This window comes from Vipera berus (assembly GCF_964194415.1).
Source record: "Vipera berus genome assembly, chromosome: 1".
Taxonomy (NCBI): Eukaryota; Metazoa; Chordata; class Lepidosauria; order Squamata; family Viperidae; genus Vipera; species Vipera berus.
The window spans coordinates 38,048,784-38,069,522 of record NC_138202.1 but is presented as its reverse complement, the minus strand read 5'-3'; the positions used below and the strand labels follow the sequence as shown (position 1 = coordinate 38,069,522).

Here is a 20,739-nt window from a genome sequence, read left to right as displayed (position 1 = left end):
GAAGAATATGTAGCTAGGTAAGGACCACTAACTGTTTGTTTGATTCCCCCCCCCAGTTGATTAGATAAAAATAGGAGACAATTAGTTTAATAGTTTATGTGAGTGAGCAGCCACAATAAATTTAAAATAAAAACAATAACAAAGGTACACTGGAGGTTCTGCAAGAAGTATCATTTGCCTGCAAGCAAGATCTGGGACCAAAAAGTAGGCACAGTAACAGAAAATGAGGTTAAAATGCTCTGGGGCTTTAGAATTCAAACAGACAAGAATGTGCTGCATAATACCCCAAACTTAACAATTGTTGATAAGAAAGACAAAAAAGTCTGGATAGTGGAATTGACAGCGGAATAGAAGAGAAAGAAATGAGAACATAATAAAAATACAAAGACCTGCAAATAAAAGTAAAACCACAATGGTAAAAGAAAGTAAAGACAGTACCAATATTAATAGGTGGCCTTGAGTGCAATCCCAAAACAACTGGAGCATTACTTGAACACCAATGACACTGACAAATCATCAGTCAATTGCAAAAGGCAGCTTTAAAAAAATAGCTTACAACCTGTGTTGATAGTATTAACACTATCAAACAACTTCTGCATATCTCAAGTCCTTGAGAAGGACACACTGGGGGATAAAAATGCCAAATGCAGTCTGAATATCTGGCTGTCTATGACAAAGCATAATAGTAATAATTAGTCACCTGGAGTCACTCTATAGTGACATGGGTGGCTTGTAAATTTAATAAATAAAAATAACACAATGAAGATTTGTTTCTGTGAATCACTTGGTGTTAGTGAAAATATAGTCAGATCAAATGTATAATAACAGTTAAAAACAAACAAGAAATTGCAATAATTTTCCAAAATCAGTTGCATCTTAATTTTTTATATGAAACAGGAAAGGACAGTTCATACACCTTGGTCTAATTTTCTATGACTTTGGTTTCATTTCAATAGTCCTTCCAGGTAGGCAAATCAAATTTCAAATAAAAACTGCCACTTCTTTGGCAATTTACAGTGATATGAGAAAGGGAGAAAAAGGAGGGTGTTAAAAAGTGGAAGAGCGAACAAATAAGAGGCACTAGACTGGAAGAAACTGGTGTTCCTGCATACTATTTATATGCAATGTCATTCAAAGAGAGCTTGCAAAAAAAATGTTATTTTACCTGACAATTATCAGGAATTTAAATACCATTAAAATGGCTAAAAATGACATATATTATCAGATATGTTTACTGAACACCATTTTTACCTATACAAAATAAAATCAAAATGAATAACAATTCTCCTCCAAAATAAAAACGACCAGAAACTTTTCTAAACTTTCCAAAAATGTCATAAAATTTAAACCTTAATCTATTTATTTTCCATAAGCATGACATAGCATGATTATATTATGCCACAATTGCCTAAAGGAATAAGTTTAGTAAAACAAAGAGATGAACTAAATAATCCACTCATTTAAAAATGACAATAATGCATTTCAAGGAAGTGTAAATGCATTGTTTTTAGTATTTTTACCATTTTTCTTGCTGTTAGTAAAGTTCCATTAAGATGTTTTATAAAGTTTGCATCAAGTTGATTTAAAAGATAGCAATTCCATGATATATATAAAATTTTATTACAAATTTGCGAAACCATTAACAATATTCACTATTATAGCAATTATCAAAAAAGATTAATATTATATTGATAAAGGAGAACCTTTCTTCCTCGTAAACAGAAAGAAGACATATAAAGTAATACAGGAAAGTAAATCTATACCACATAGTAATCCAAACATGATTACTATCGTGTGTGCAAGGCTACAAAATGGATAATAGTTAGAAAAAAATCACAGCAAGTATTAGAATATTTTCCAAATATTTTAAACTACAACTGAAGTTAATGGGAGCTGAAGTCCAAAACCTCTGCAGAAAACTGCTAACCCCTAATAAATAAATAAATAATAAATAAATAAACCCTTATTGTCAAAGTACATGTGTACAATAAGATTAGCTGAGCCTCCCCCCCCCCGCTCTCTCCCCCCAACACACAATGACAACAAACCCTCCATCCCACCACACTATGTGAACCAACTACACCACACACCAGCCTCCCAAGTCAATTCTGCATAAGATTATGTCCCATTTAAAAGCCTAACAGCCCACGGATAAAATATGCATTTGGAGGAAGAATGGAATATAGCAGAATAGCAGATCCAGATGAATAACTGTATTATACACAAAAAACAAAAGGAAACTACGTAAATACTATCAGTATGTGGTTAATTGAAAAGAAAAGCATTCACATGAAGATCAAGGAAGAATGTTTGAGAAAGCCAGGATGGAAGTTCTAGTAAAGAGAAAGTGAGTTAACTAAGAGAGACTAAGGAAAAAAAAGAAACAGAACTGGTAAAAAAGGAGACCTAGAGTTGGCATGTCACCGACAGAAGAAGAAATTAAAATGCAGAAGAGAGGGGCAAATATGAAGATATTAAGATGGCCTAAGAAGTCATAAATATTAAATACAATTATAAAGATCAGTAAGAGATACTAGTTAAATTGGGATTTTATTTATGAAAGACGGGGGATTGGAAATGCAGAATTTAGTATGTGGATGGATAAGGGAAGTTACAAACGGAACAAACTAATGCTTATACAATTTAAACGTTATGTTTTAAAGTGATGGCCCTGAGAGCTGCCAGGAAAAAATTTCTCGACTGGTCTGTACACCTTTATCGGAAGAAAAAAGTCCCCAACTTCAAGGGACGAGGCTCATTTTCAAACTTAACTGCAACGGATTAACTCAGGCTACACAATCAAAAGTTGCAATTCTAGATACGTTTTGTTGGATAACAGGAGTGTTTTCTAAAGCAGCGTTTTCCAACCTTAGGAACTTGAAGATGCGTGGACTTCAACTCCCAGAATTCCCCAGCCAGCATAGCTGGCTGGGGAATTCTGGGAGTTGAAGTCCACGCATCTTCAAGTTCCTAAGGTTGGAAAACGCTGTTCTAAAGATCTCACACGCTACATAAAGAGCAACGGTTCCTGATCCTTCAGGGAGGGCAACTGTGAGATACACGTGAACAGTGATTACAACCAAGGAGAGGCGACGGTTATTCTTCCAGGTTAATCAACACGGAACCATGTGGGCGTGATCTTATGGAGAGGGGAGAGGAAGGGCAGGCGGAGATCACGAGTCTGGATTATCTTGTCCAATACAACGCCCGCCGCAGGTGACGATCCTTCGGACTGAGAGGGCCCCCCAGTACTCAGGGACGAGGAAGAAATGGGCCAAGTCAAGGCCCATAGTAAAATCTGCACGAGTGACGGTGTGACAGAACAGGCCTCCCCGTTACCTTTTACCGACGACAACAAGGGACTCAAAATCCTCTCACCTGACGGCTCTGCCCGGGTTGTGGAGGGGGGAAGGGGAGCGAGAGGGCGACCGCTAAACCAACCACGGCACCTCCGCGCGCACGCGCGCGGTACACACGCATCGACACAAACTCCCTCGCCGTCGGACACCCAGCGTTTGCCCTCATTCGCCTTTTGCTCCGCCTTCCAGCCCAAGAACTGCGCCGCGGTCATTGGTTTCCAGTTCTCTCCGTAGGACGGCTGACCAATCCAGTAAGCCGCTCCCTGGCCTCTCTCGCCTATTGCAGGACTGGGCGTGTAAAGGAGAGGAAAGGAGCAAGCGAAAATATCTAGCGGGGAGGCGGGATAATACATTTTGATTGGCGGGAAAACGAAAGTAACTCATTTCCCTCCTCTCCCCCCCCCCACGCCATTCTTCTTAGAAAGCATTAGCTACAGCGACTGCCTCCTTTTACTATTGTGGGTTTCCCATTGGCCAACCGCTCTGAAATGTTTTACTGAAATGGCAGGCCTTGTATCGCGCGCAGGCGGGGTTACCGGGGGAGGGGCGGTGAGTAGAAAACAGCAGAGCTTTGATTCGCGGCTTGGTATCGATGCGCTTTCTGATGCGGCGTCATCCAGTCCTCTTCAGCTTGCGCGCGCCGACGCAATAACGTCAGCAACGACTTTGATTGGGTTTCGCAAGATGGCGTCGCGCAGGGGCTGATGTCGATGGCTTACTATTTTCGGGTTCCCTTGTACCCGTAATCCGTGAGTGGTTCCATCAGTATTGTGTGACTGACTGAAAGACAGGCTGCGTGGTTTAAATTATCAAAGTTACAGAGGTGTGCTGAGGTTGAAATGTAGGGAGCCTTTGATGAATTAATGGCAGCTGCTCCGGTGAAGGATGGAAAAACATTCGTTTTTATTTTAATTCCATTTATATTTATTTTAATTCCATTTATATCCCGCGGAATATAAATTTTTCTACTTTCCAAGAGCCCTTCTGAAAAGTTATAGCCCAACTTTCAAATACAAAGGCAGCAATTCGATAATTATTATTTTTATATAGGCCATAAACAAAATAAAACAAGTAAATACGCTCTTTCTTGACAAGATAATGTATTAAATAAGTAAACCTGACTTGACAATGAACTGTGTGCATATTTATCCAGAATATAAAACGAATAATCTGGAAAATAAATGTTTGCCTTGTAATTGATAGAAGCCAATTTTTGAGAGTTTGGTTTCAGTCTGGGCCAAAATTATAGAACTGTAGAGCAGTGAATGAAAGGCCTATTTTATATACTTACTATTCCTGTTTATTTCATTGTTTTACTGGTGGAACCAGAATTGATAGCAAATAATAATAGATTTTTGCAGTATTATTCTTTATCTTATAGATTTAAATCATAATTGGTTAAACCAGTGCCATCATAATACCTGAGAGTAGTATCAGGTAAAGAAATGACTCCAGTGTTTGTTTGAAAAGACTGGAAACTAATGTTTGGAAGTGTGCTGTTCTTTGGAAAGTGGAGGCAATCTGCTATTTCAGGTCAAAATACCATGAGAATGGAGCTTGTTTCAAGCATTGCATACAAGTGACTAGTTTGATTTTGATGAATGTAGTGCATGAACCTTATATTACATTTCTTGGATTTTATGTAGTTACTATATCAGAGTTTCCTAATTTAGGTTTACTAATATTCAAACCTACCAGTCTTTAAATTGGCCCCATAGTGAGATTTAACATTGCTTTGATTTGCTGCAGTTACAAATATTTATTTGATTTGCATCCAACCTTTTCTTCAGGAATTCAAGATTCCTAAATGGAGATTTTCCATGATTTTTAATCCTCATAGCAAGCTGTAAGTTAGTTTTGTCTGAGATAGAATTGTCACTCAGTGTATCAAGACCAAGGATTGATTTAACCCTGGATCATTCGGGACCAATACTTTAACCACTGTACTGAACTTGTGGGCATTTTGAGTCATATTTTGTTGTATGCTGTGAAAATTTCACTTTGGCGACTTCTGCATAACAAAACTGCAAAGAGAATCTCATTTCACCTGGCCTTTTGGTAATTTGAGTAGTAATTAGAAAATCCTACTGTGTTGGAAACTTGATCATGTAACTCACTGTCAATATAACTTAAGGAAATGGGCTGTGAATGATTTCTGTAACCATAGCAGGCCAGGTGTTCTCCAAAATAATGGTATTATTATTTGTTGCTAGCTACCTTGAGAGGTTATAGAATAATGAGAAGACAACTGGGTGACTTTGTGCCAGTCACTTTATCTCAGGTCAACTCACCTCACAGGATTATTGAAGAGAAAATAGGAAGCTGTAGAATTATGGTATGTTTGCTGCCTTGTGTTATCTATAGAATAATAAAAAGGGGATAAAAAAATCTTTTAAAAGGCACAATAAACTTTAAATAGTAAATGAATAAAAGTGGAAGAAATAAGATTAGAACATTAAAAAAGAGCTCACATAGCTAAGTTCATGGATGCTAGGAATTAGAAGATGGCATGCATAAATGTCTGAAAACGTTAGGTTTTGAATGCAAATCCCTCACAGCCTCTGATTTATTTTTTTCCACAGGTTCTAAAGTCATATGAAAACCTACCTTACTGAAATTATTGTTGATAAATGAAGGAAAACAAAGAAAACTCTAGTCCTTCTGTATCTTTGGCAAACCTGGACCACACAAAACCATGTTGGTATTGGGATAAGAAGGACTTGGCACATACACCTTCACAGTTAGAGGGACTTGATCCAGCTACTGAAGCAAGATACAGAAGAGAAGGTGCCCGGTTTATATTTGATGTAGGAACCCGTTTGGGATTGTATCCTTTTAAGATTCTCTATTGTGCAGTATGTAGGATTAAGATTCCATAATCTACTTTTTACTTGATGTGCAAATAATAACAGTGTTTTCACAAAAATGTTAAATTTCATTTAAAATTTTAATAATCACAAACTATTATTTAAATACTTTTTTTCCTTTCCCAATTATAGTTGCAGCTTGGTTGGTTATTTTGTTGGTAAAAACATTTTTTTCAGTTACAAAATTTGTTAATTTACAATTTCTTATTGTTTGCAGTCCATAATCCTCTAACTAGTTTAATCCAGTATCATGCCAATCAGATAATGTAACTTCTGGAACATGATTTCCTTAGCATTTCTGAATTGTTGCTCAAATGCTAAACTTAGGTTAATTTTTATAGTTGAATAGTACTTACTAATCGAATGAACTGTATTTATGCAAGCTAGTTACAGTCTATTTTATATGTCATTACTTATGACGGGTACATTAGTTCAGGAATCTGTTCTGAAACACCTGGGCTTGTAATTTGATTTCATTTTTATTTTTATCCATTAATTTTCCTTGTAAGATGGGTAGCCAATACATTTAATGAATAAATAAAATAATTTTAGTTACTTCATAACAATTCCATACCATTATTTTTATGACTTTGTGCCAGTCTTTACTTGTGGTAACTGCCTGGACTAATCTGTGGTTTTCTTGGCAAGATTTCAGAAGAGGTTTGCTATTGGCTTCTTCCTATAGCTGCCTAAGATCACTCAACTGCCTTCATGCCTAAGGGAAGACTAGATCTCACAGTCTCCCAGTTTTTAGTCGGGTTCTTTAATCAGCACACCTGACTGGCTGTCTTTGGTATATTATTCAGTTTTACTCCTTTGTAATATTTATAGTTGAAATTGACCTAAATATGTTACATTCTTATCCTGTATTCAGACATTATGACACACTGGCAACTGGAATAATATATTTCCATCGGTTTTATATGTTCCATTCCTTCAAACAATTCCCAAGATATGTAAGTGCTAATATATTGCTTTTGGTTTACAGTATGTAATTCATGTCTACTAATGCTTCATAAAAAAATAATGAAAATATCTGAACCAAAACAGTACAGCCTAGAAATAAATATATTGCAGGAATCTGAAGGACTTGGAGGCAGAAATAAAGGGGGAGGAATATGCAATTATTTATTTACATATTCCTAGTTGTAGTTGCTGTAGGATTTAAAGGGCATTGTGGAGAGAGTAGATTAGAGTAAGAATTTTGTGTAATCCTTATTTTGAATATGTTGATGCACACCACCTGAATCAGGCCGCTAGTATACAGGTGAAACTAAAAAAATTAGATTATTGTGCAAAAGTTCATTTATTTCAGTAATGCAACTTAAAAGGGGAAACTAATATATGAGATAGACTCATTACGTGCAAAGCAAGATAGTTCAAGCCGTGATTTGTCATAATTGTGATGATTATGGCATACAGCTCATGAAAACCCCAAATCCACAATCTCAGAAAATTAGAATATTGTGAAAAGGTGCAATATTCTAGGCTCAAAGTGTCCCACTCTAATCAGCTAATTAAGCCATAATACCTGCAAAGGGTTCCTGAGACTTTAAATGGTCTCTTAGTCTGGTTCAGTAGGAATCACAATCATGTGGAACACTGCTGACCTGACAGTTGTGCAGAAAACCATCATTGACACCCTCCATAAGGAGGGAAAGCCTCAAAAGGTAATTGCAAAAGAAGTTGGATGTTCCCAAAGTGCTGTATCAAAGCACATTAATAGAAAGTTATGTGGAAGGGAAAAGTGTGGAAGAAAAAGGTGCACAAGCAGCAGGGATGACCACAGCCTGGAGAGGATTGTCAGGAAAAGGCCATTCAAAAGTGTTGGGGACTTTCACAAGGAGTGGACTGAGGCTGGAGTCAGTGCATCAAGAGCCACCACACACAGACGGATCCTGGACATGGGCTTCAAATGTCGTATTCCTCTTGTCAAGCCACTCCTGAACAACAAACAACGTCAGAAGCGTCTTACCTGGGCTAAAGAAAAACAGACCTGGTCTGTTGCTCAGTGGTCCAAAGTCCTCTCTTCTGATGAGCGCAACTTTTGCATCTCATTTGGAAACCAAGGACCCAGAGTCTGGAGGAAGAATGGAGAGGCACACACTGCAAGATGCTTGAAGTCCAGTGTGAAGTTTCCACAGTCTGTGTTGATTTGGGGAGCCATGTCATCTGCTGGTGTTGGTCCACTGTGCTTCATTAAGTCCAGGGTCAACGCAGCCGTCTACCAGGAGATTTTGGAGCACTTCATGCTTCCTTCTGCAGACGAGCTTTATGGGGATGCTGACTTCATTTTCCAGCAGGACTTGGCACCTGCCCATGCTGCCAAAAGCACCAAAACCTGGTTCAATGACCGTGGGATTACTGTGCTTGATTGGCCAGCAAACTCGCCTAACAACCCCATACAGAATCTATGGGGCATCGCCAAGAGAAAGATGAGAGACATGAGACCGAACAATGCAGAAGAGCTGAAGGCCGCCATTGAAGCATCCTGGTCTTCCATAACACCTCAGCCGTGCCACAGGCTGATAGCTTCCATGCCACCCCGCATTGAGGCAGTAATTGCTGCAAAAGGGGCCCAAACCAAGTACTGAGTACATATGCATGCTTATACTTTTCAGAGGTCCGATATTGTTCTATGTACACTCCTTGTTTTATTGATTGCATGTAATATTCTAATTTTCTGAGATTGTGGATTTGGGGTTTTCATGAGCTGTACGCCATAATCATCACAATTATGACAAATCACGGCTTGAACTATCTTGCTTTGCGTGTAATGACTCTATCTCATATATTAGTTTCCCCTTTTAAGTTGCATTACTGAAATAAATGAACTTTTGCACGATATTCTAATTTTTTGAGTTTCACCTGTATATACAAAACATTAATACGTTTTGCTTTTCCCAGAGAAGACTGGTTTTGTAACTCAAAAACAAATGCAACTTTAGAAGCTGGACTTGTAAAATAACATTACAAATGAATCTTAGCTATTTGATTGCTTAGTTTATTAGCTCTCACTGGCAGAAATAATTAGACCAAATTATGGTCACCAATACCAAGTGTATAGGCCTTGTATACTTCAATGGCTTTCTAAAATCATATTTCTTAATAGGTAACTGGAGCTTGCTGCCTATTCCTAGCAGGAAAAGTTGAAGAAACACCCAAAAAATGTAAAGATATCATCAAAACAGCTCGTAGTTTACTAAATGATGTTCAATTTGGGCAGTTTGGAGATGATCCAAAGGTAAACTCAGATGAGCTAAAGAGTCTGACTTAAATTTGTCATGGTACAATCTAAGTGACATGTAGCTGTTAATGTAAATTTTGGTAGCGTTCATAGAATAAAATACAGGTATTCCTTGACTTACGACCATGCATTCAGTGATGGTTCAGAGTTATGACGGTGCTGAAAAAGGTGACATGATCTATCTTTGACCATCAAACTGCCCGAATGAAAAACACATGATCTTATTTTGGATGTTTGGCAATTGGCTCGCATTTACAATGATTTCAGCATCTTGCAATCACGAAATTGCGATTTTTAAGCTTACCAGCCATCTTCAAACAAAGTCAGTAGGGGAAGCTGGATTCACTTAATGACTGACTGATTTGCTTAACAACCATGTGATTTGCTTAATGATTGCAGTAAAAATTATAAAATGTGACAGAATAGAAGTACATTTAATAAACAGTCCAGTCATGTGATTATTTGCTTAATGGCTGAAATTCCAATCCCAATTGTGGCTATAAGTAAAGGATTACCTGTAGATAAAACTAGAAGTAAGCTTCTATCACCCAAATACTTGAATTTTTCTATAAAAATTGACACTTTATTAATAATTGAAATATATTACACTGGCTTGATTAATTTAGCTAGTATTTTCATGTTATTTTCAAAGGCAATATGGATTGCAGTGCTTGTGTTGTTCTCCTGTTGCATTTGCCTGTCTTTTCAGCAAAGAAATAACCCACTGCACAAGGGAAGCAGTGAAACTGGCCACACAGAGTGCAGCCATATGCATACAGTAAGCAAACTGGAAAAAAATCGACATTTGTCACATTTCTTGTTAAAGTATCTTAGCCACAAAGTCTTCCAATAGTTTAGTAAGAGGTATTTGTTTATAGTAGTAATTTATATTTGGAGGTCCTGAAAGTTAAAATGGATATAATTTGTTTGTTTCTACATACTTTTATTAAACAAGGTTTGTGTGTTTGTAATGTTTAGTAATTTCTTATTGTTTTGTGATTAATGTCCAATAAAATTTGCATGGGTTGTCTATAATTTAGAAGGCTCAAAAATTCAGCTAATCTTTTGGTATTTAGCTAACAAGTGTGAGAGAAAGTACTTCCTTAATTCACTTTGTGGATAAGATAGTGCCTTTTGTGAATGGGTTTCACCTATTTTCACTGGAATTTTCTGTTAGGTATTAGATTCCTTGTAACCTCTTGAAGCAAGATACACACTATCACAGAATAGTAGTAAAATATTGCTTGGCTCTCACATTTTGTAGGAGCTGATGTTTTAAGTGAGAATAGGCAAAAAGCTATCCACATTAACAGAAAAAACCCCCTCAAAGCTGTATTATTCATATTGAAACACACCTTTATTATAGAACACTTATTCTGTTATTGCCTGGCAACTGTTTTCTTTCTAGTAATTAATATTTGACTGTCCATTTATGCAGTTGTAATATGTCCCCTATCCCATCCCAGATGTGATTGTTAAATCAGCAGCTGAATTTATCATGTGGATATACTGCAATGTTAGTGAAAAACAGAAAGTCTTAACTGCCAAAAAAATCAACTACCTTATTGACAACAGTTGCTGACAGTGTTATTGGAAATGTGGCAGGACAGAAATACATTTAATAAATTAAAAAATGGTGATTCACACCTCTTCTTCCTCCTGCTTCCCCCTGTTTTGTCACTTTTGACATTTTACCATATAGGTGTAGAGTTTTAATGGTAGAGGAAACATCTATTGGGTCTCAGCCACAAATAATTTATACTGGAAACTATAGGATACATTATCACCAAGTCCTAGAAACAGATGGGCAAGAATTCCTCTTGATGAAAGTTGCTGTACAATCACAAAATGCAAGTGCCTTTATGTACTTGTGTTTAGATGCTAAGGGGATTTTTAAATATTTAAAAATAAATAAGATTACTTTCATAAGCAACTGCAAATATTGCTTCCCTTAGCATTATTGCATAATGACAGCTGGGACTTTTATAAAACAAAACTAATGAATACAGGTATGCAAAATATTTTAAATTCAAAATATCTTGAATACATAATGACTGTACTGACTAATAAGAAAATAAGTTGAGCATTGTGCGCACTCAACGAATTTGAATTTGCTCTCTTGATATTAGGAAGAAGTTATGGTTTTAGAGAGAATCTTGCTGCAGACAATAAAATTTGATTTGCAAGTTGAACATCCTTATCAGTTCCTCCTTAAATATGCAAAGCAGCTCAAAGGTATAATCATTTTATTTCAATATATGTTAATAAATCCTTGTTACAGGTAGTCCTCAACTTATGACTGGTCAGTTAATGACCATTCAAAGTTACGAGAGTCAGGAAAGATTATTTGTGACCTGTCCTTGAAGTTACAATTACACACACACACACACACACACACCGGGCACGGTTACATGATCACAATTCTGGTGCCTGGTAACCATGTCGAACTTATGACTGTGCTGATCTGTGGGATGCAAGATTTTTTTTTTCTCCAGCCAGTGCTGAAGTACTTCCCTCTCCCTCATTTGCACAGAAGGGAACTCTGGCACCAAGCTGGAGAAAAGAAGCTTGTATCCAAAAATCCATGCTTTTTTCCAGCCTTTCTACCATTGAGAAACTTTGTGTTTGCTAGCTTTCTACCCAGAAAATGTGATATGACTGAAGGGTACAAAGGCTAGTGCGTGGAGGAGAGGGGAACTCTAAGAGGTTGTAGAGAGAAAGCTCAGATCCCGAAGATCTGAGCTTCCTCTCTGACCCAGTGCAGCTGTTCTCTTCTGCACAGAGGGGAGGAAAAGGCCTATGGTGGTCCAGAGAAACTAAATTCAGGTCTTTGGGATCTGACCTTCATTTCTCTAGCAAAAGAGTTCCACACGTGGAGGGGCTCTTTTGTTCCATCTGCTTAACAACTGCAACTGGGAGAGCAATGGTTGTAGTTGTTGAGCAGTCACAGTGGCCTCATGCTTAGCAACCACAGTGCCTTACACCTAAAATTCCAGCCAATTGTAGTCATGTCAAGAACTACCTATACCTATGTCCGTGATTGCCATCTTGATGGATATGTATGTATACTTCTTGTAGTAGGATCACTGCATAAACTTATTTTTCTTGCTTTATTCTGAAGTCTGATGAGCCTGTAACAAACCCTCTTTTACTTTTAATTTGGGAGAAGGGACCGTTCTCCTTTGGGCTGTGTTGCCTATATACATATTAGAAAGCAGTCTGACATATTTTCTGTTCTCCAAAATTTCCAAGTGGGATGGTATCCTAAGAAAGCATTTGTCTCTGGTTACTTTTCCCCTTCAAAACAGCAAAGACAGGGATAAGAAATGGTTTGAATATGATCATATCTGATGACATAGACACCAAATAGCCCCCAGACTTCCAACATACAGAGCTCGGGAAAGTTGGCCATATAATTGCTCAATTTTCAATCATCTCTCCAATTTGAAAATTGGGAAAAGGCATGCCCTAGCAATAGTAATAGCCATAGTGCTTTTACAGCACTCTAGGCGGTTTACAATGTCACCATTGTCAAGCATCACACTCCTTTATTAAGAATGTTTATTGAACCTTGACAAACAACATAGGTTCTGAATAACACTGATAATATTCTGTTGGTATGGCTATTTATTGGCTTAACCTAGCCATTCTTTTTGTCTTTTTCTAATAGGTGATAAAAATAAAATTCAAAAACTGGTTCAAATGGCATGGACTTTTGTAAATGACAGGTAAGACACCCCTCCTGCATCTTCAATCATAAGTTATAAGCATTGGGTTCATTCTGTTCCAAATTCCAGGCATTATTTTTCTCAGTATTTAAAAATAATTTAGTGAACCCAATTGTACCTTAATCACAAATAGTTTATGTGCTTTTGAATGTGTTAATTTCATGCAGCCCTTTGCACAAATTCCAATCTCTGGAAATAGCTATTTGCTCCTTCTCTACAAAGAAAGAAAGAGATGAAAGGACAACAGAAAGTGAAAAAGTGCATCAGAAATAATGGGTTTTTTTAATCACCTTTGGATCTAGTTCCATCAACTGCTATCTGCAACTCATTGTATTTACATCTGAGGTCCTTATTAATATATGTGTGCCAATAGAGGCATAGATAGCCTGTCACAGAGTGTTTCAAACATCTTGAACAGGTTCATCAGCTATGACATCGATGATGAACTTACCACACATATTTCAAATATGGCATGCTAAATTTTGGGTGACACACCAACCAACAATAACTATTCTTGAAAGCACACCCTATTCCTGTGCAGTGTTCTTGTATTTGGCATGAGAAGAGGGTGTGCTCTTGTGTGGCCTCTGAAAGTTGCACAAAAGGGCTGTGTTCTCACATAAATTTGGGAGAATTGGGCATGCTTTCACATGATTTTTGGAGGCTGTGGAGGCACGTGAAAATGGGGTGGTATTTGCACGGCCTCCGGAAGTCACGTCTAAGGGCCATGCTGTCATGCAACTGCTAGAGAGTCCACAAATTACTGTATTTTCCGGCGTATAAGACGACTTTTTAACCCATGAAAATCATCTCAAAAGTTGGGGGGTCGTCTTATACGCCCAGTCGTCTTATACGCCGGAAAATAGTACATAAATCAATCGAGCGCCCCCGTTCTTGCAAAGCAACTTCAAGCCTCCTTAGTCCAGTCCCCCCTCCAACGTGACTCTCCCTTCCCACCCCCAAGAGCCTCTCAGCCCCTTCCCCTCCCCCTTGCAAACGTCAGACCCCGGGAGCTCTTGCGTCTATTCCAAAGGGTGGGTGGAAGGAAAAGCCCCTTTCGGCTTCGGCTTGGCTGCAAGTCAGCGAGCCCGGGAAGGCACGCCCTCCCCTCTCACTGTGGAGGAAGCAGGGCAGGCTGGCGTCTGGCGGGAGCCGGCAGGACAGTCCTGCGCACGCGCGCGCTCCCCGGCTCCTAAGGAGTCCTCGGGGAGCCATGGCAGGCGCCTCACGCTCTTCCCTCTTGAGGCAGCATCCGCGGAGCCGTCCGGCGTCGGGCGGGAGCTGGCAGGGCAGTCCTGCACACGCGCGCACTCCCCGGCTGCTAAGGAGCACTCCTTAGCAGCCGGGGAGTGTGCGCATGTGCAGGACTGCCCTGCCGGCTCCCACCTGACGCTCTTCCCTCTTGAGGCAGCATTCCCGAGGACAGCCTGCCCTGCTGCTTCCACAGTGAGAGGGGAGGGCGTGCCTTCCAGGGCTCGCTGATTTTCCGGCGTATAAGACAAAAAATCTTGAAAATCATCTCAAAAGTTGGGGGGTCGTCTTATAGGCCCAGTCGTCTTATACGCTGGAAAATACGGTAAGTGAGAATGGAACTTGTTTACACATGGTTTTGGGAAGCTTCGAAGGCTACCGAAGTGCATTTTCCAATGTAGCTTTAAGAACGAAGACCTCTTACATAGCAATAGTAATTAGGCCTACTGTACATACCGCCCCATAGTGTTTTACAGCACTCTCGGTGTGGTTTACAATGTAAGCATAATGCCCCCAACAGTCCTCATTTTACTGAACTTGAAAGGATGGAAGGCTGAATCAATCTTGAGCCCTGTCAGGATCAAAGTCCAGGCTCTGGGCAGAATTTGTCTGTAGTACTACATTGTAACCTTTACCAAGTCTGGAGTCTGTAGAGGTTTGGTTGGGGAAGAAAAGGCTCAGGCACATTCCTAACAAGTCTGAATGAGTTTGGGTTTGGGGATCATCTAGATGCAGAGAATTTCCATCTTTGGTTCTGGATATGATCTCAGAATTGAGGATCCTCCTTTACTTACAGTCAGTCACACTCTCAGCCCAACTCACAGGTTAAAACATCTAAAACGATAAATTCCATATTCACCATAGCACGGTTTTTCCTGAAAATACTTTAGATACTTTGTGTTGCTGTTGAATGTGAAACTCTTGTTTACCTCCTACAATTTTATATGTTTGCTTAGTAATACCTATGTTTTCAGTCATTTCAGGCATTTTTAGTCTTCACTACTCATCTGTACCTTTATGCAAATGTCTGTTGAAAAATTGTGTTCTCCTGCCTGATATAATATTGTTTTGTGTGTGTTTTCTTTTTTGAAGTTTGTGTACTACACTCTCTCTGCAATGGGAACCTGAAATTATAGCAGTTGCAGTTATGTATCTAGCTGGTCGCTTGTGCAAATTTGAAATTCAAGAGTGGACCTCAAAGCCCATGTACAGAAGATGGTGGGAACAATTTGTACAAGATGTACCTGTTGATGTCCTGGAAGGTACCTGAAATATCTTCAACCTAATACTTTTTGTTTTTCTAATAGGTATTATTGTTTGCATCTTATAAATAGCAGTTTTTTATGACTAGAATATAAAGTGTTGTTTATATTCTTGTTTTGAAACTGCATGAAGAAAAGTTAGTTTACTTCCATCAAGTATTTATGTAAAATTATAATTATTCATAAAAGTATTTCTATCCGTGTTAGAAATGAAGCCAAGGCCAAAACTGAGGGTCCTTTCCCACCCCTTATATGTATTGAAGTCAAGATAATAATAAAGTCGGTAATTTATAATTAGTATATCTATATATTAAGAGAGCGTGCAGCACAGGTAAGAAAATGCACTAGTATTAAGCTTTGTGGATTTTGGTAAAAACTGTTAAGATTGAATAAATATGGTATGACACTGCAATTTTTCAAGAATGCATTTGGCCGATTGTTAAAATGTGTAACTTCTGGAATTCTTTCCCCCCTCTTCCCTAGATATCTGTCATCAGATTCTGGATCTGTACTCCCAGGGGAAACAGCAGATGCCTCACCATACCCCCCATCAGCTGCAGCAGCCTCCTTCCCTCCAGCCTACACCACAAGTGCCTCCAGCCCAGCAGCCACAGCCTTCTCAGAGTTCAGAGCAGTCTCAACCCCAGCAGTCCAAGGACTCCCAGCAGGGAGGGACGCAACAGCAGCAGCAGCAGCAGCAACAACAACAGCAGCAGCAGCAGCAGCAGCAACAGCAACCACAAATTCAGCAACCCAAAAAACCCTCTCCTCAATCAAGTCCTCCCAGACAGACAAAGCGGCCTATGGTAAGAATCACAGAAAGAATGCTTTGTGTTACAAAATGTGATGGATCTATTCTTCTTATCTATATTTGCCAAGGGGTTTCTATACTGCCTTTTAGTACAAAGAATTCTGAAATTTGATGACTCAAGATTTATTGTTTATAAAGCGCTACTAAAGATGCTGAATGTGGGGAAAAAAATGTTTTTCTTCAGCCTAAGAAAGCATGAATTGGAATGGATGTGAGTACCGAGCTAAGTAATTTCTTATCTCAGGATGGATCTCAGAAAACGCCAAGGGACAAATTTATTTATTTATTTATTTAATTCAATTTATATACCGCCCTTTTCCCGAAGGAATATGATGTCATTAGAAAATGGGGAGCGCGAATGATACAACATGCCTGGAACCTCAGACGCTGAAAGGCTTAAGTCTTCAGCAGTTGTTACCAGTATAAAAATGATAATTTTTGCTTCTAATTATGTTGTTTATTTCAAGAATTTAGATCCCAATCTCCAGTATCCATTCTTGAATGCAAGAATAGTTAAGGTTCTTCCCCGACTTACAATATTTGCAACCCAGATGTTGCTCAGAGTGGATTTTTCCCCCCAGCACTTTTAATACTGCTGTTGTGATTTGAATAGTACTACTGATTTGTGTTTTTTTCTTAACAGGCTGTATCACCAAAGGACGAAACCAAACCTGCAGGTAAAATGGATTTTTTTATATAATTTAAAAAGGTACATGTTTACTGTACATTGCTATGCATGTCTACTCTCAAGTATGATTATCCTTAAACACTAATTAAATTATTAATTTCATTATTTCTAAAAAAACCTTTTTGCTTTTTTTTAATTGTTAAGTAAAATGTAACATATAATTCTTGTTTTGTTTTCAGAGGTGCCTCCTAAAATTGCTAAAATTGAAACTACTCATCCACCAGTTCCATCTGTGCATCCACCACCTGGTAGGTTCTTCTGTGACCTAGAAAACACTATGTTTAATAGAAAACTAAAGATTTGTGTGTTGTGTAATTTTCTGAAAATTATAATTACATGCTTATCAATAATCCTGAGTTGTCAGCCTAAACTCAGCTGAATCCTGTCCATCTACTTGCTTTTTATCATTTGGAAATAAAATTTAGAAATAGGGAGCTCCACCTATTGCCTTGGTTTCATGTTGACTTCTAAGAATTAATATAGGATGTTAAGAAGTATTGCAGCATTTGAGCTTAGAGCAGAATCTTCTTTATGTGGGAAAATATTTTGGCCCATGGTACTAATACAGCCTTAATATTTTCTGAGCTGAATAGTGCCTTAAAGGACTATTGATAGCAAAAAATTTTTCAGACTATATTTTGCTAGAAAATAATAAGGAAAGGCATAATTCTGTTTCTTAAAATAATATATCCTTTCAATACAAATATCGATTCTGCAAAATAGTTATAAATTATGTATATATATTTTATATACATATTTTACTGCTCTCTGTATATGTTCATTAATTACTGGAATTAGGAGATTGTGCAACTGAGATAAAACTTGTTTGTATTTATTTGATAAATTCTACAATTATTCTGCATACCATGGATCAGAAACTTTTACCAGATAGCAAGCACTACTGTATGATTTTGCATGATGTCAGAAATACTTCCTTTAAATATTAAAAATAGGTAAAATAAGATATTGTGTAAAAGCCAAATCTTGAAAAATCTAATCTTTAAATCCCATCATGTGCATATGCTATTGCAAAGTGTTTGGTCTTAGGGATAAACATTAACTCATTTGTTACATTTTTAATAAACGTGGTATTAGCAAATTGCCAGACTTTTTAGATAAATTGGTTAAGGAATAAGTGAAATGACAACATTTTATTATTTTTCTAGATTTTCTGTGACAGTCGTTTCAACATATTTAAAGTTTGGCTTTTAAATGTTTGTGTAAATTAAAATATCCAGATACATTTAAGATCTCCAGTGATCCCTTTTGACACCTCCTTTTGCACCCAACATATTCCCTGACTAAACAAAAATTGTCACAGAAGTTTTAATTTTATCACAGGGAAAATTGATATACTGTAAAGTAAGGCACCAGTTATTCAGTATCATTTTTACCTCAAAGAATGCTATAGAGTGACACTTAAGCTTTTTTTTATAAAATAAAAATTTGCTGCTATATTTCAAAGTTTTGTTTGGAAATGTGGCCACCTGTCCAAAGGACAAAAGAAAGAAAATACAAACGTATCTTGCAAACAGGCAGAGCCATGGGAACTGGCAGACAACATATTAGTAATCAGTGCTTTACAATTAGTTATTCCCCCCTCTCCCATCACAACCATTTTTCAAGAACATCTTCATAGAATTCCAAATGTATTCTTCAGCCCAACTGATGGGGACTGTTCACTGGCATGGAACTTTCCCCCTGAATCCTGAGGAGTGTAAGAGAAAGGCAAAACGTATCTTTTACTAGTTTGGGATTCCTTTTCTAATTAGGGGCTACTTTCTTTGTTAATGTAATGTTCTATGTTGACAGGTGTTTTTTTTTCTCCTCAAAAACTGCAAGGGATCAAAACAAAAATTTGGCTTCAGAAACTTTTGTTAGTTTTCTGATGCTTCACCAGTTCTGGGTGTTTCATATTTAATTGTTTTAATATCATTTGACTCTATAGATAGGTATAATAGTGTACATATTTTCTGTTTTTCAGAACATAAACCTCCATTGACAACTACAGTTTCCATAGGAACTGATCAAGCTACTGTAGTAGATTCTGTAGACATAACCAAGGTCCAGATTGCTCCACCATCTCATCCAGCTCCTGTACATCAGCCACCACCTATGCCTCATCGTCCCCCACCCCCACCTCCACCTTCCAGCTATATAACCGGTATGTCCACTACTAATTCATATATGTCAGGAGAAGGGTATCAGAGTCTCCAATCAATTATGAAAACAGAAGCACCAACTTATGGAGCTTTACCACCCACTTATGGACCTCCAACTCATTTGCCGTATCATCATGTTTATCCTCCCAATCCTCCTCCTCCTGTCCCTCCTCCTCCACCAACATCATTCCCTCCACCTACCATTCCTCCTCCTACTCCAGGATATCCTCCTCCACCTACATACAACCCCAATTTCCCCCCACCTCGGTTACCTCCCTCTCATGCAGTCCCACCTCATCCCCCTCCAGGACTTGGCATGCCACCTGCAAATTATCCCCCTCCCACAGTGCCCCCTGGTGGACAGCCACCTGTACCACCTCCAATACCACCCCCTGGTATGCCACCTGTTGGAGGACTTGGCCGGGCAACGTGGATGAGATAGCAGTTGTACATAGCATCTTTTTTGTCTTGGGTGAGGTGGACAATATTATAATCAAATAAGGATATAGAGGCTTCTGTTTGGAAATATAGAGGGCAATGATATTGGTTTGGTTACAGTTTGATCAGCAGAAAACAATACAGTTTAAATATTAACAAAACTAAAATATAAGAGTTTTGTTAATTGTAGTGGTATATTACTTTGCAGTAATAACGTATTTTGAAGGCCACATTGGCTGAGTTCTTTTGGTAAGGAGAAGAAAAATAGAAAAGTATATGCCTACTTGAATATTAGGATTAAGGTTATTCCAGATGAAAGGGGAAAAAAGTTGCAGTACCAATTTATTTTATGCCTCTCTGTATATGTGTGTATACATACCTCACTTTCTGCCATTGTTATTTTGGAATGTATGTTCAGGCTTAATTTGAAAATTTCTGTATATACATATATTTTCAAAATGTAAAAAAAAACTAATGGCATACAATGATTTACACCTTTTGTTTTCTGATTCTTGAAAAAGCTGTGTTGAAATGTATCCAAATAAACCTGTTTCTAAAAGCTGAAATTTTCTTACTGCTTTTCAGTGCTGCTTTCCCTTATTCCCCATGCCAACTCCCCCCTCTAAATGAGGTACCTAGCTTGGTAATACATGTTTTCTCCAATTTCTACATTCAATTTCTAGTCCTTTGCATCTGCTTTTGCCCTATGCTGCTCTTACATGCATATTTACTTGACAGTATTCACCACAATGTGTAGAGATATGAGTTAACATATTTAGCATTACATATTGTATGATTGAAAAGAAGAAATACTGATTCCTCCAAACTCAAGAGGATGGTCCACATTTCTCTATCTAATGTTTAGCTTAATGTTAAAATATGCAGTATAATAAATGAAGAATCACAGATTTAACTAAAATTGTAAT

At 38.0% G+C, this 20,739-nt stretch overlaps 2 protein-coding genes across 6 annotated transcripts in view; one reads left to right on the top strand and one right to left on the bottom strand.

The window, feature by feature from the left end:
* SETD3 (SET domain containing 3, actin N3(tau)-histidine methyltransferase) overlaps window positions 1-3,542 on the bottom strand; it is a 61,815-nt gene extending 58,273 nt beyond the window's left edge. Inside the window, exon 1 of the mRNA XM_081313863.1 lies at window positions 3,379-3,542. The gene's annotated coding sequence lies outside the window, so the exon portion shown is untranslated. The remainder of the gene's footprint in view (window positions 1-3,378) is intronic.
* A 467-nt stretch (window positions 3,543-4,009) lies between these two features.
* On the top strand, window positions 4,010-20,728 carry CCNK (cyclin K). Of its 5 annotated transcripts, none has more exons than XM_081339673.1 (12): window positions 4,010-4,108; window positions 5,942-6,186; window positions 7,101-7,182; window positions 9,339-9,470; window positions 10,183-10,251; window positions 11,603-11,708; window positions 13,144-13,201; window positions 15,545-15,714; window positions 16,198-16,520; window positions 17,166-17,202; window positions 17,393-17,461; window positions 19,198-20,728. In XM_081339673.1, the coding sequence occupies exons 2-12, from the start codon at window positions 5,990-5,992 to the stop codon at window positions 19,815-19,817; spliced, it is 1,863 nt and encodes a 620-aa protein (XP_081195799.1). In that variant the 5' UTR covers window positions 4,010-4,108; window positions 5,942-5,989; the 3' UTR covers window positions 19,818-20,728. The 5 variants fall into 5 exon arrangements, with proteins under 5 accessions (XP_081195799.1, XP_081195800.1, XP_081195802.1 ...); XM_081339674.1 differs by having other exon boundaries at window positions 17,169-17,202; window positions 19,198-20,727; XM_081339676.1 differs by lacking the exon at window positions 10,183-10,251 and having other exon boundaries at window positions 17,169-17,202; window positions 19,198-20,727.
* Window positions 20,729-20,739: the final 11 nt, after the last annotated feature.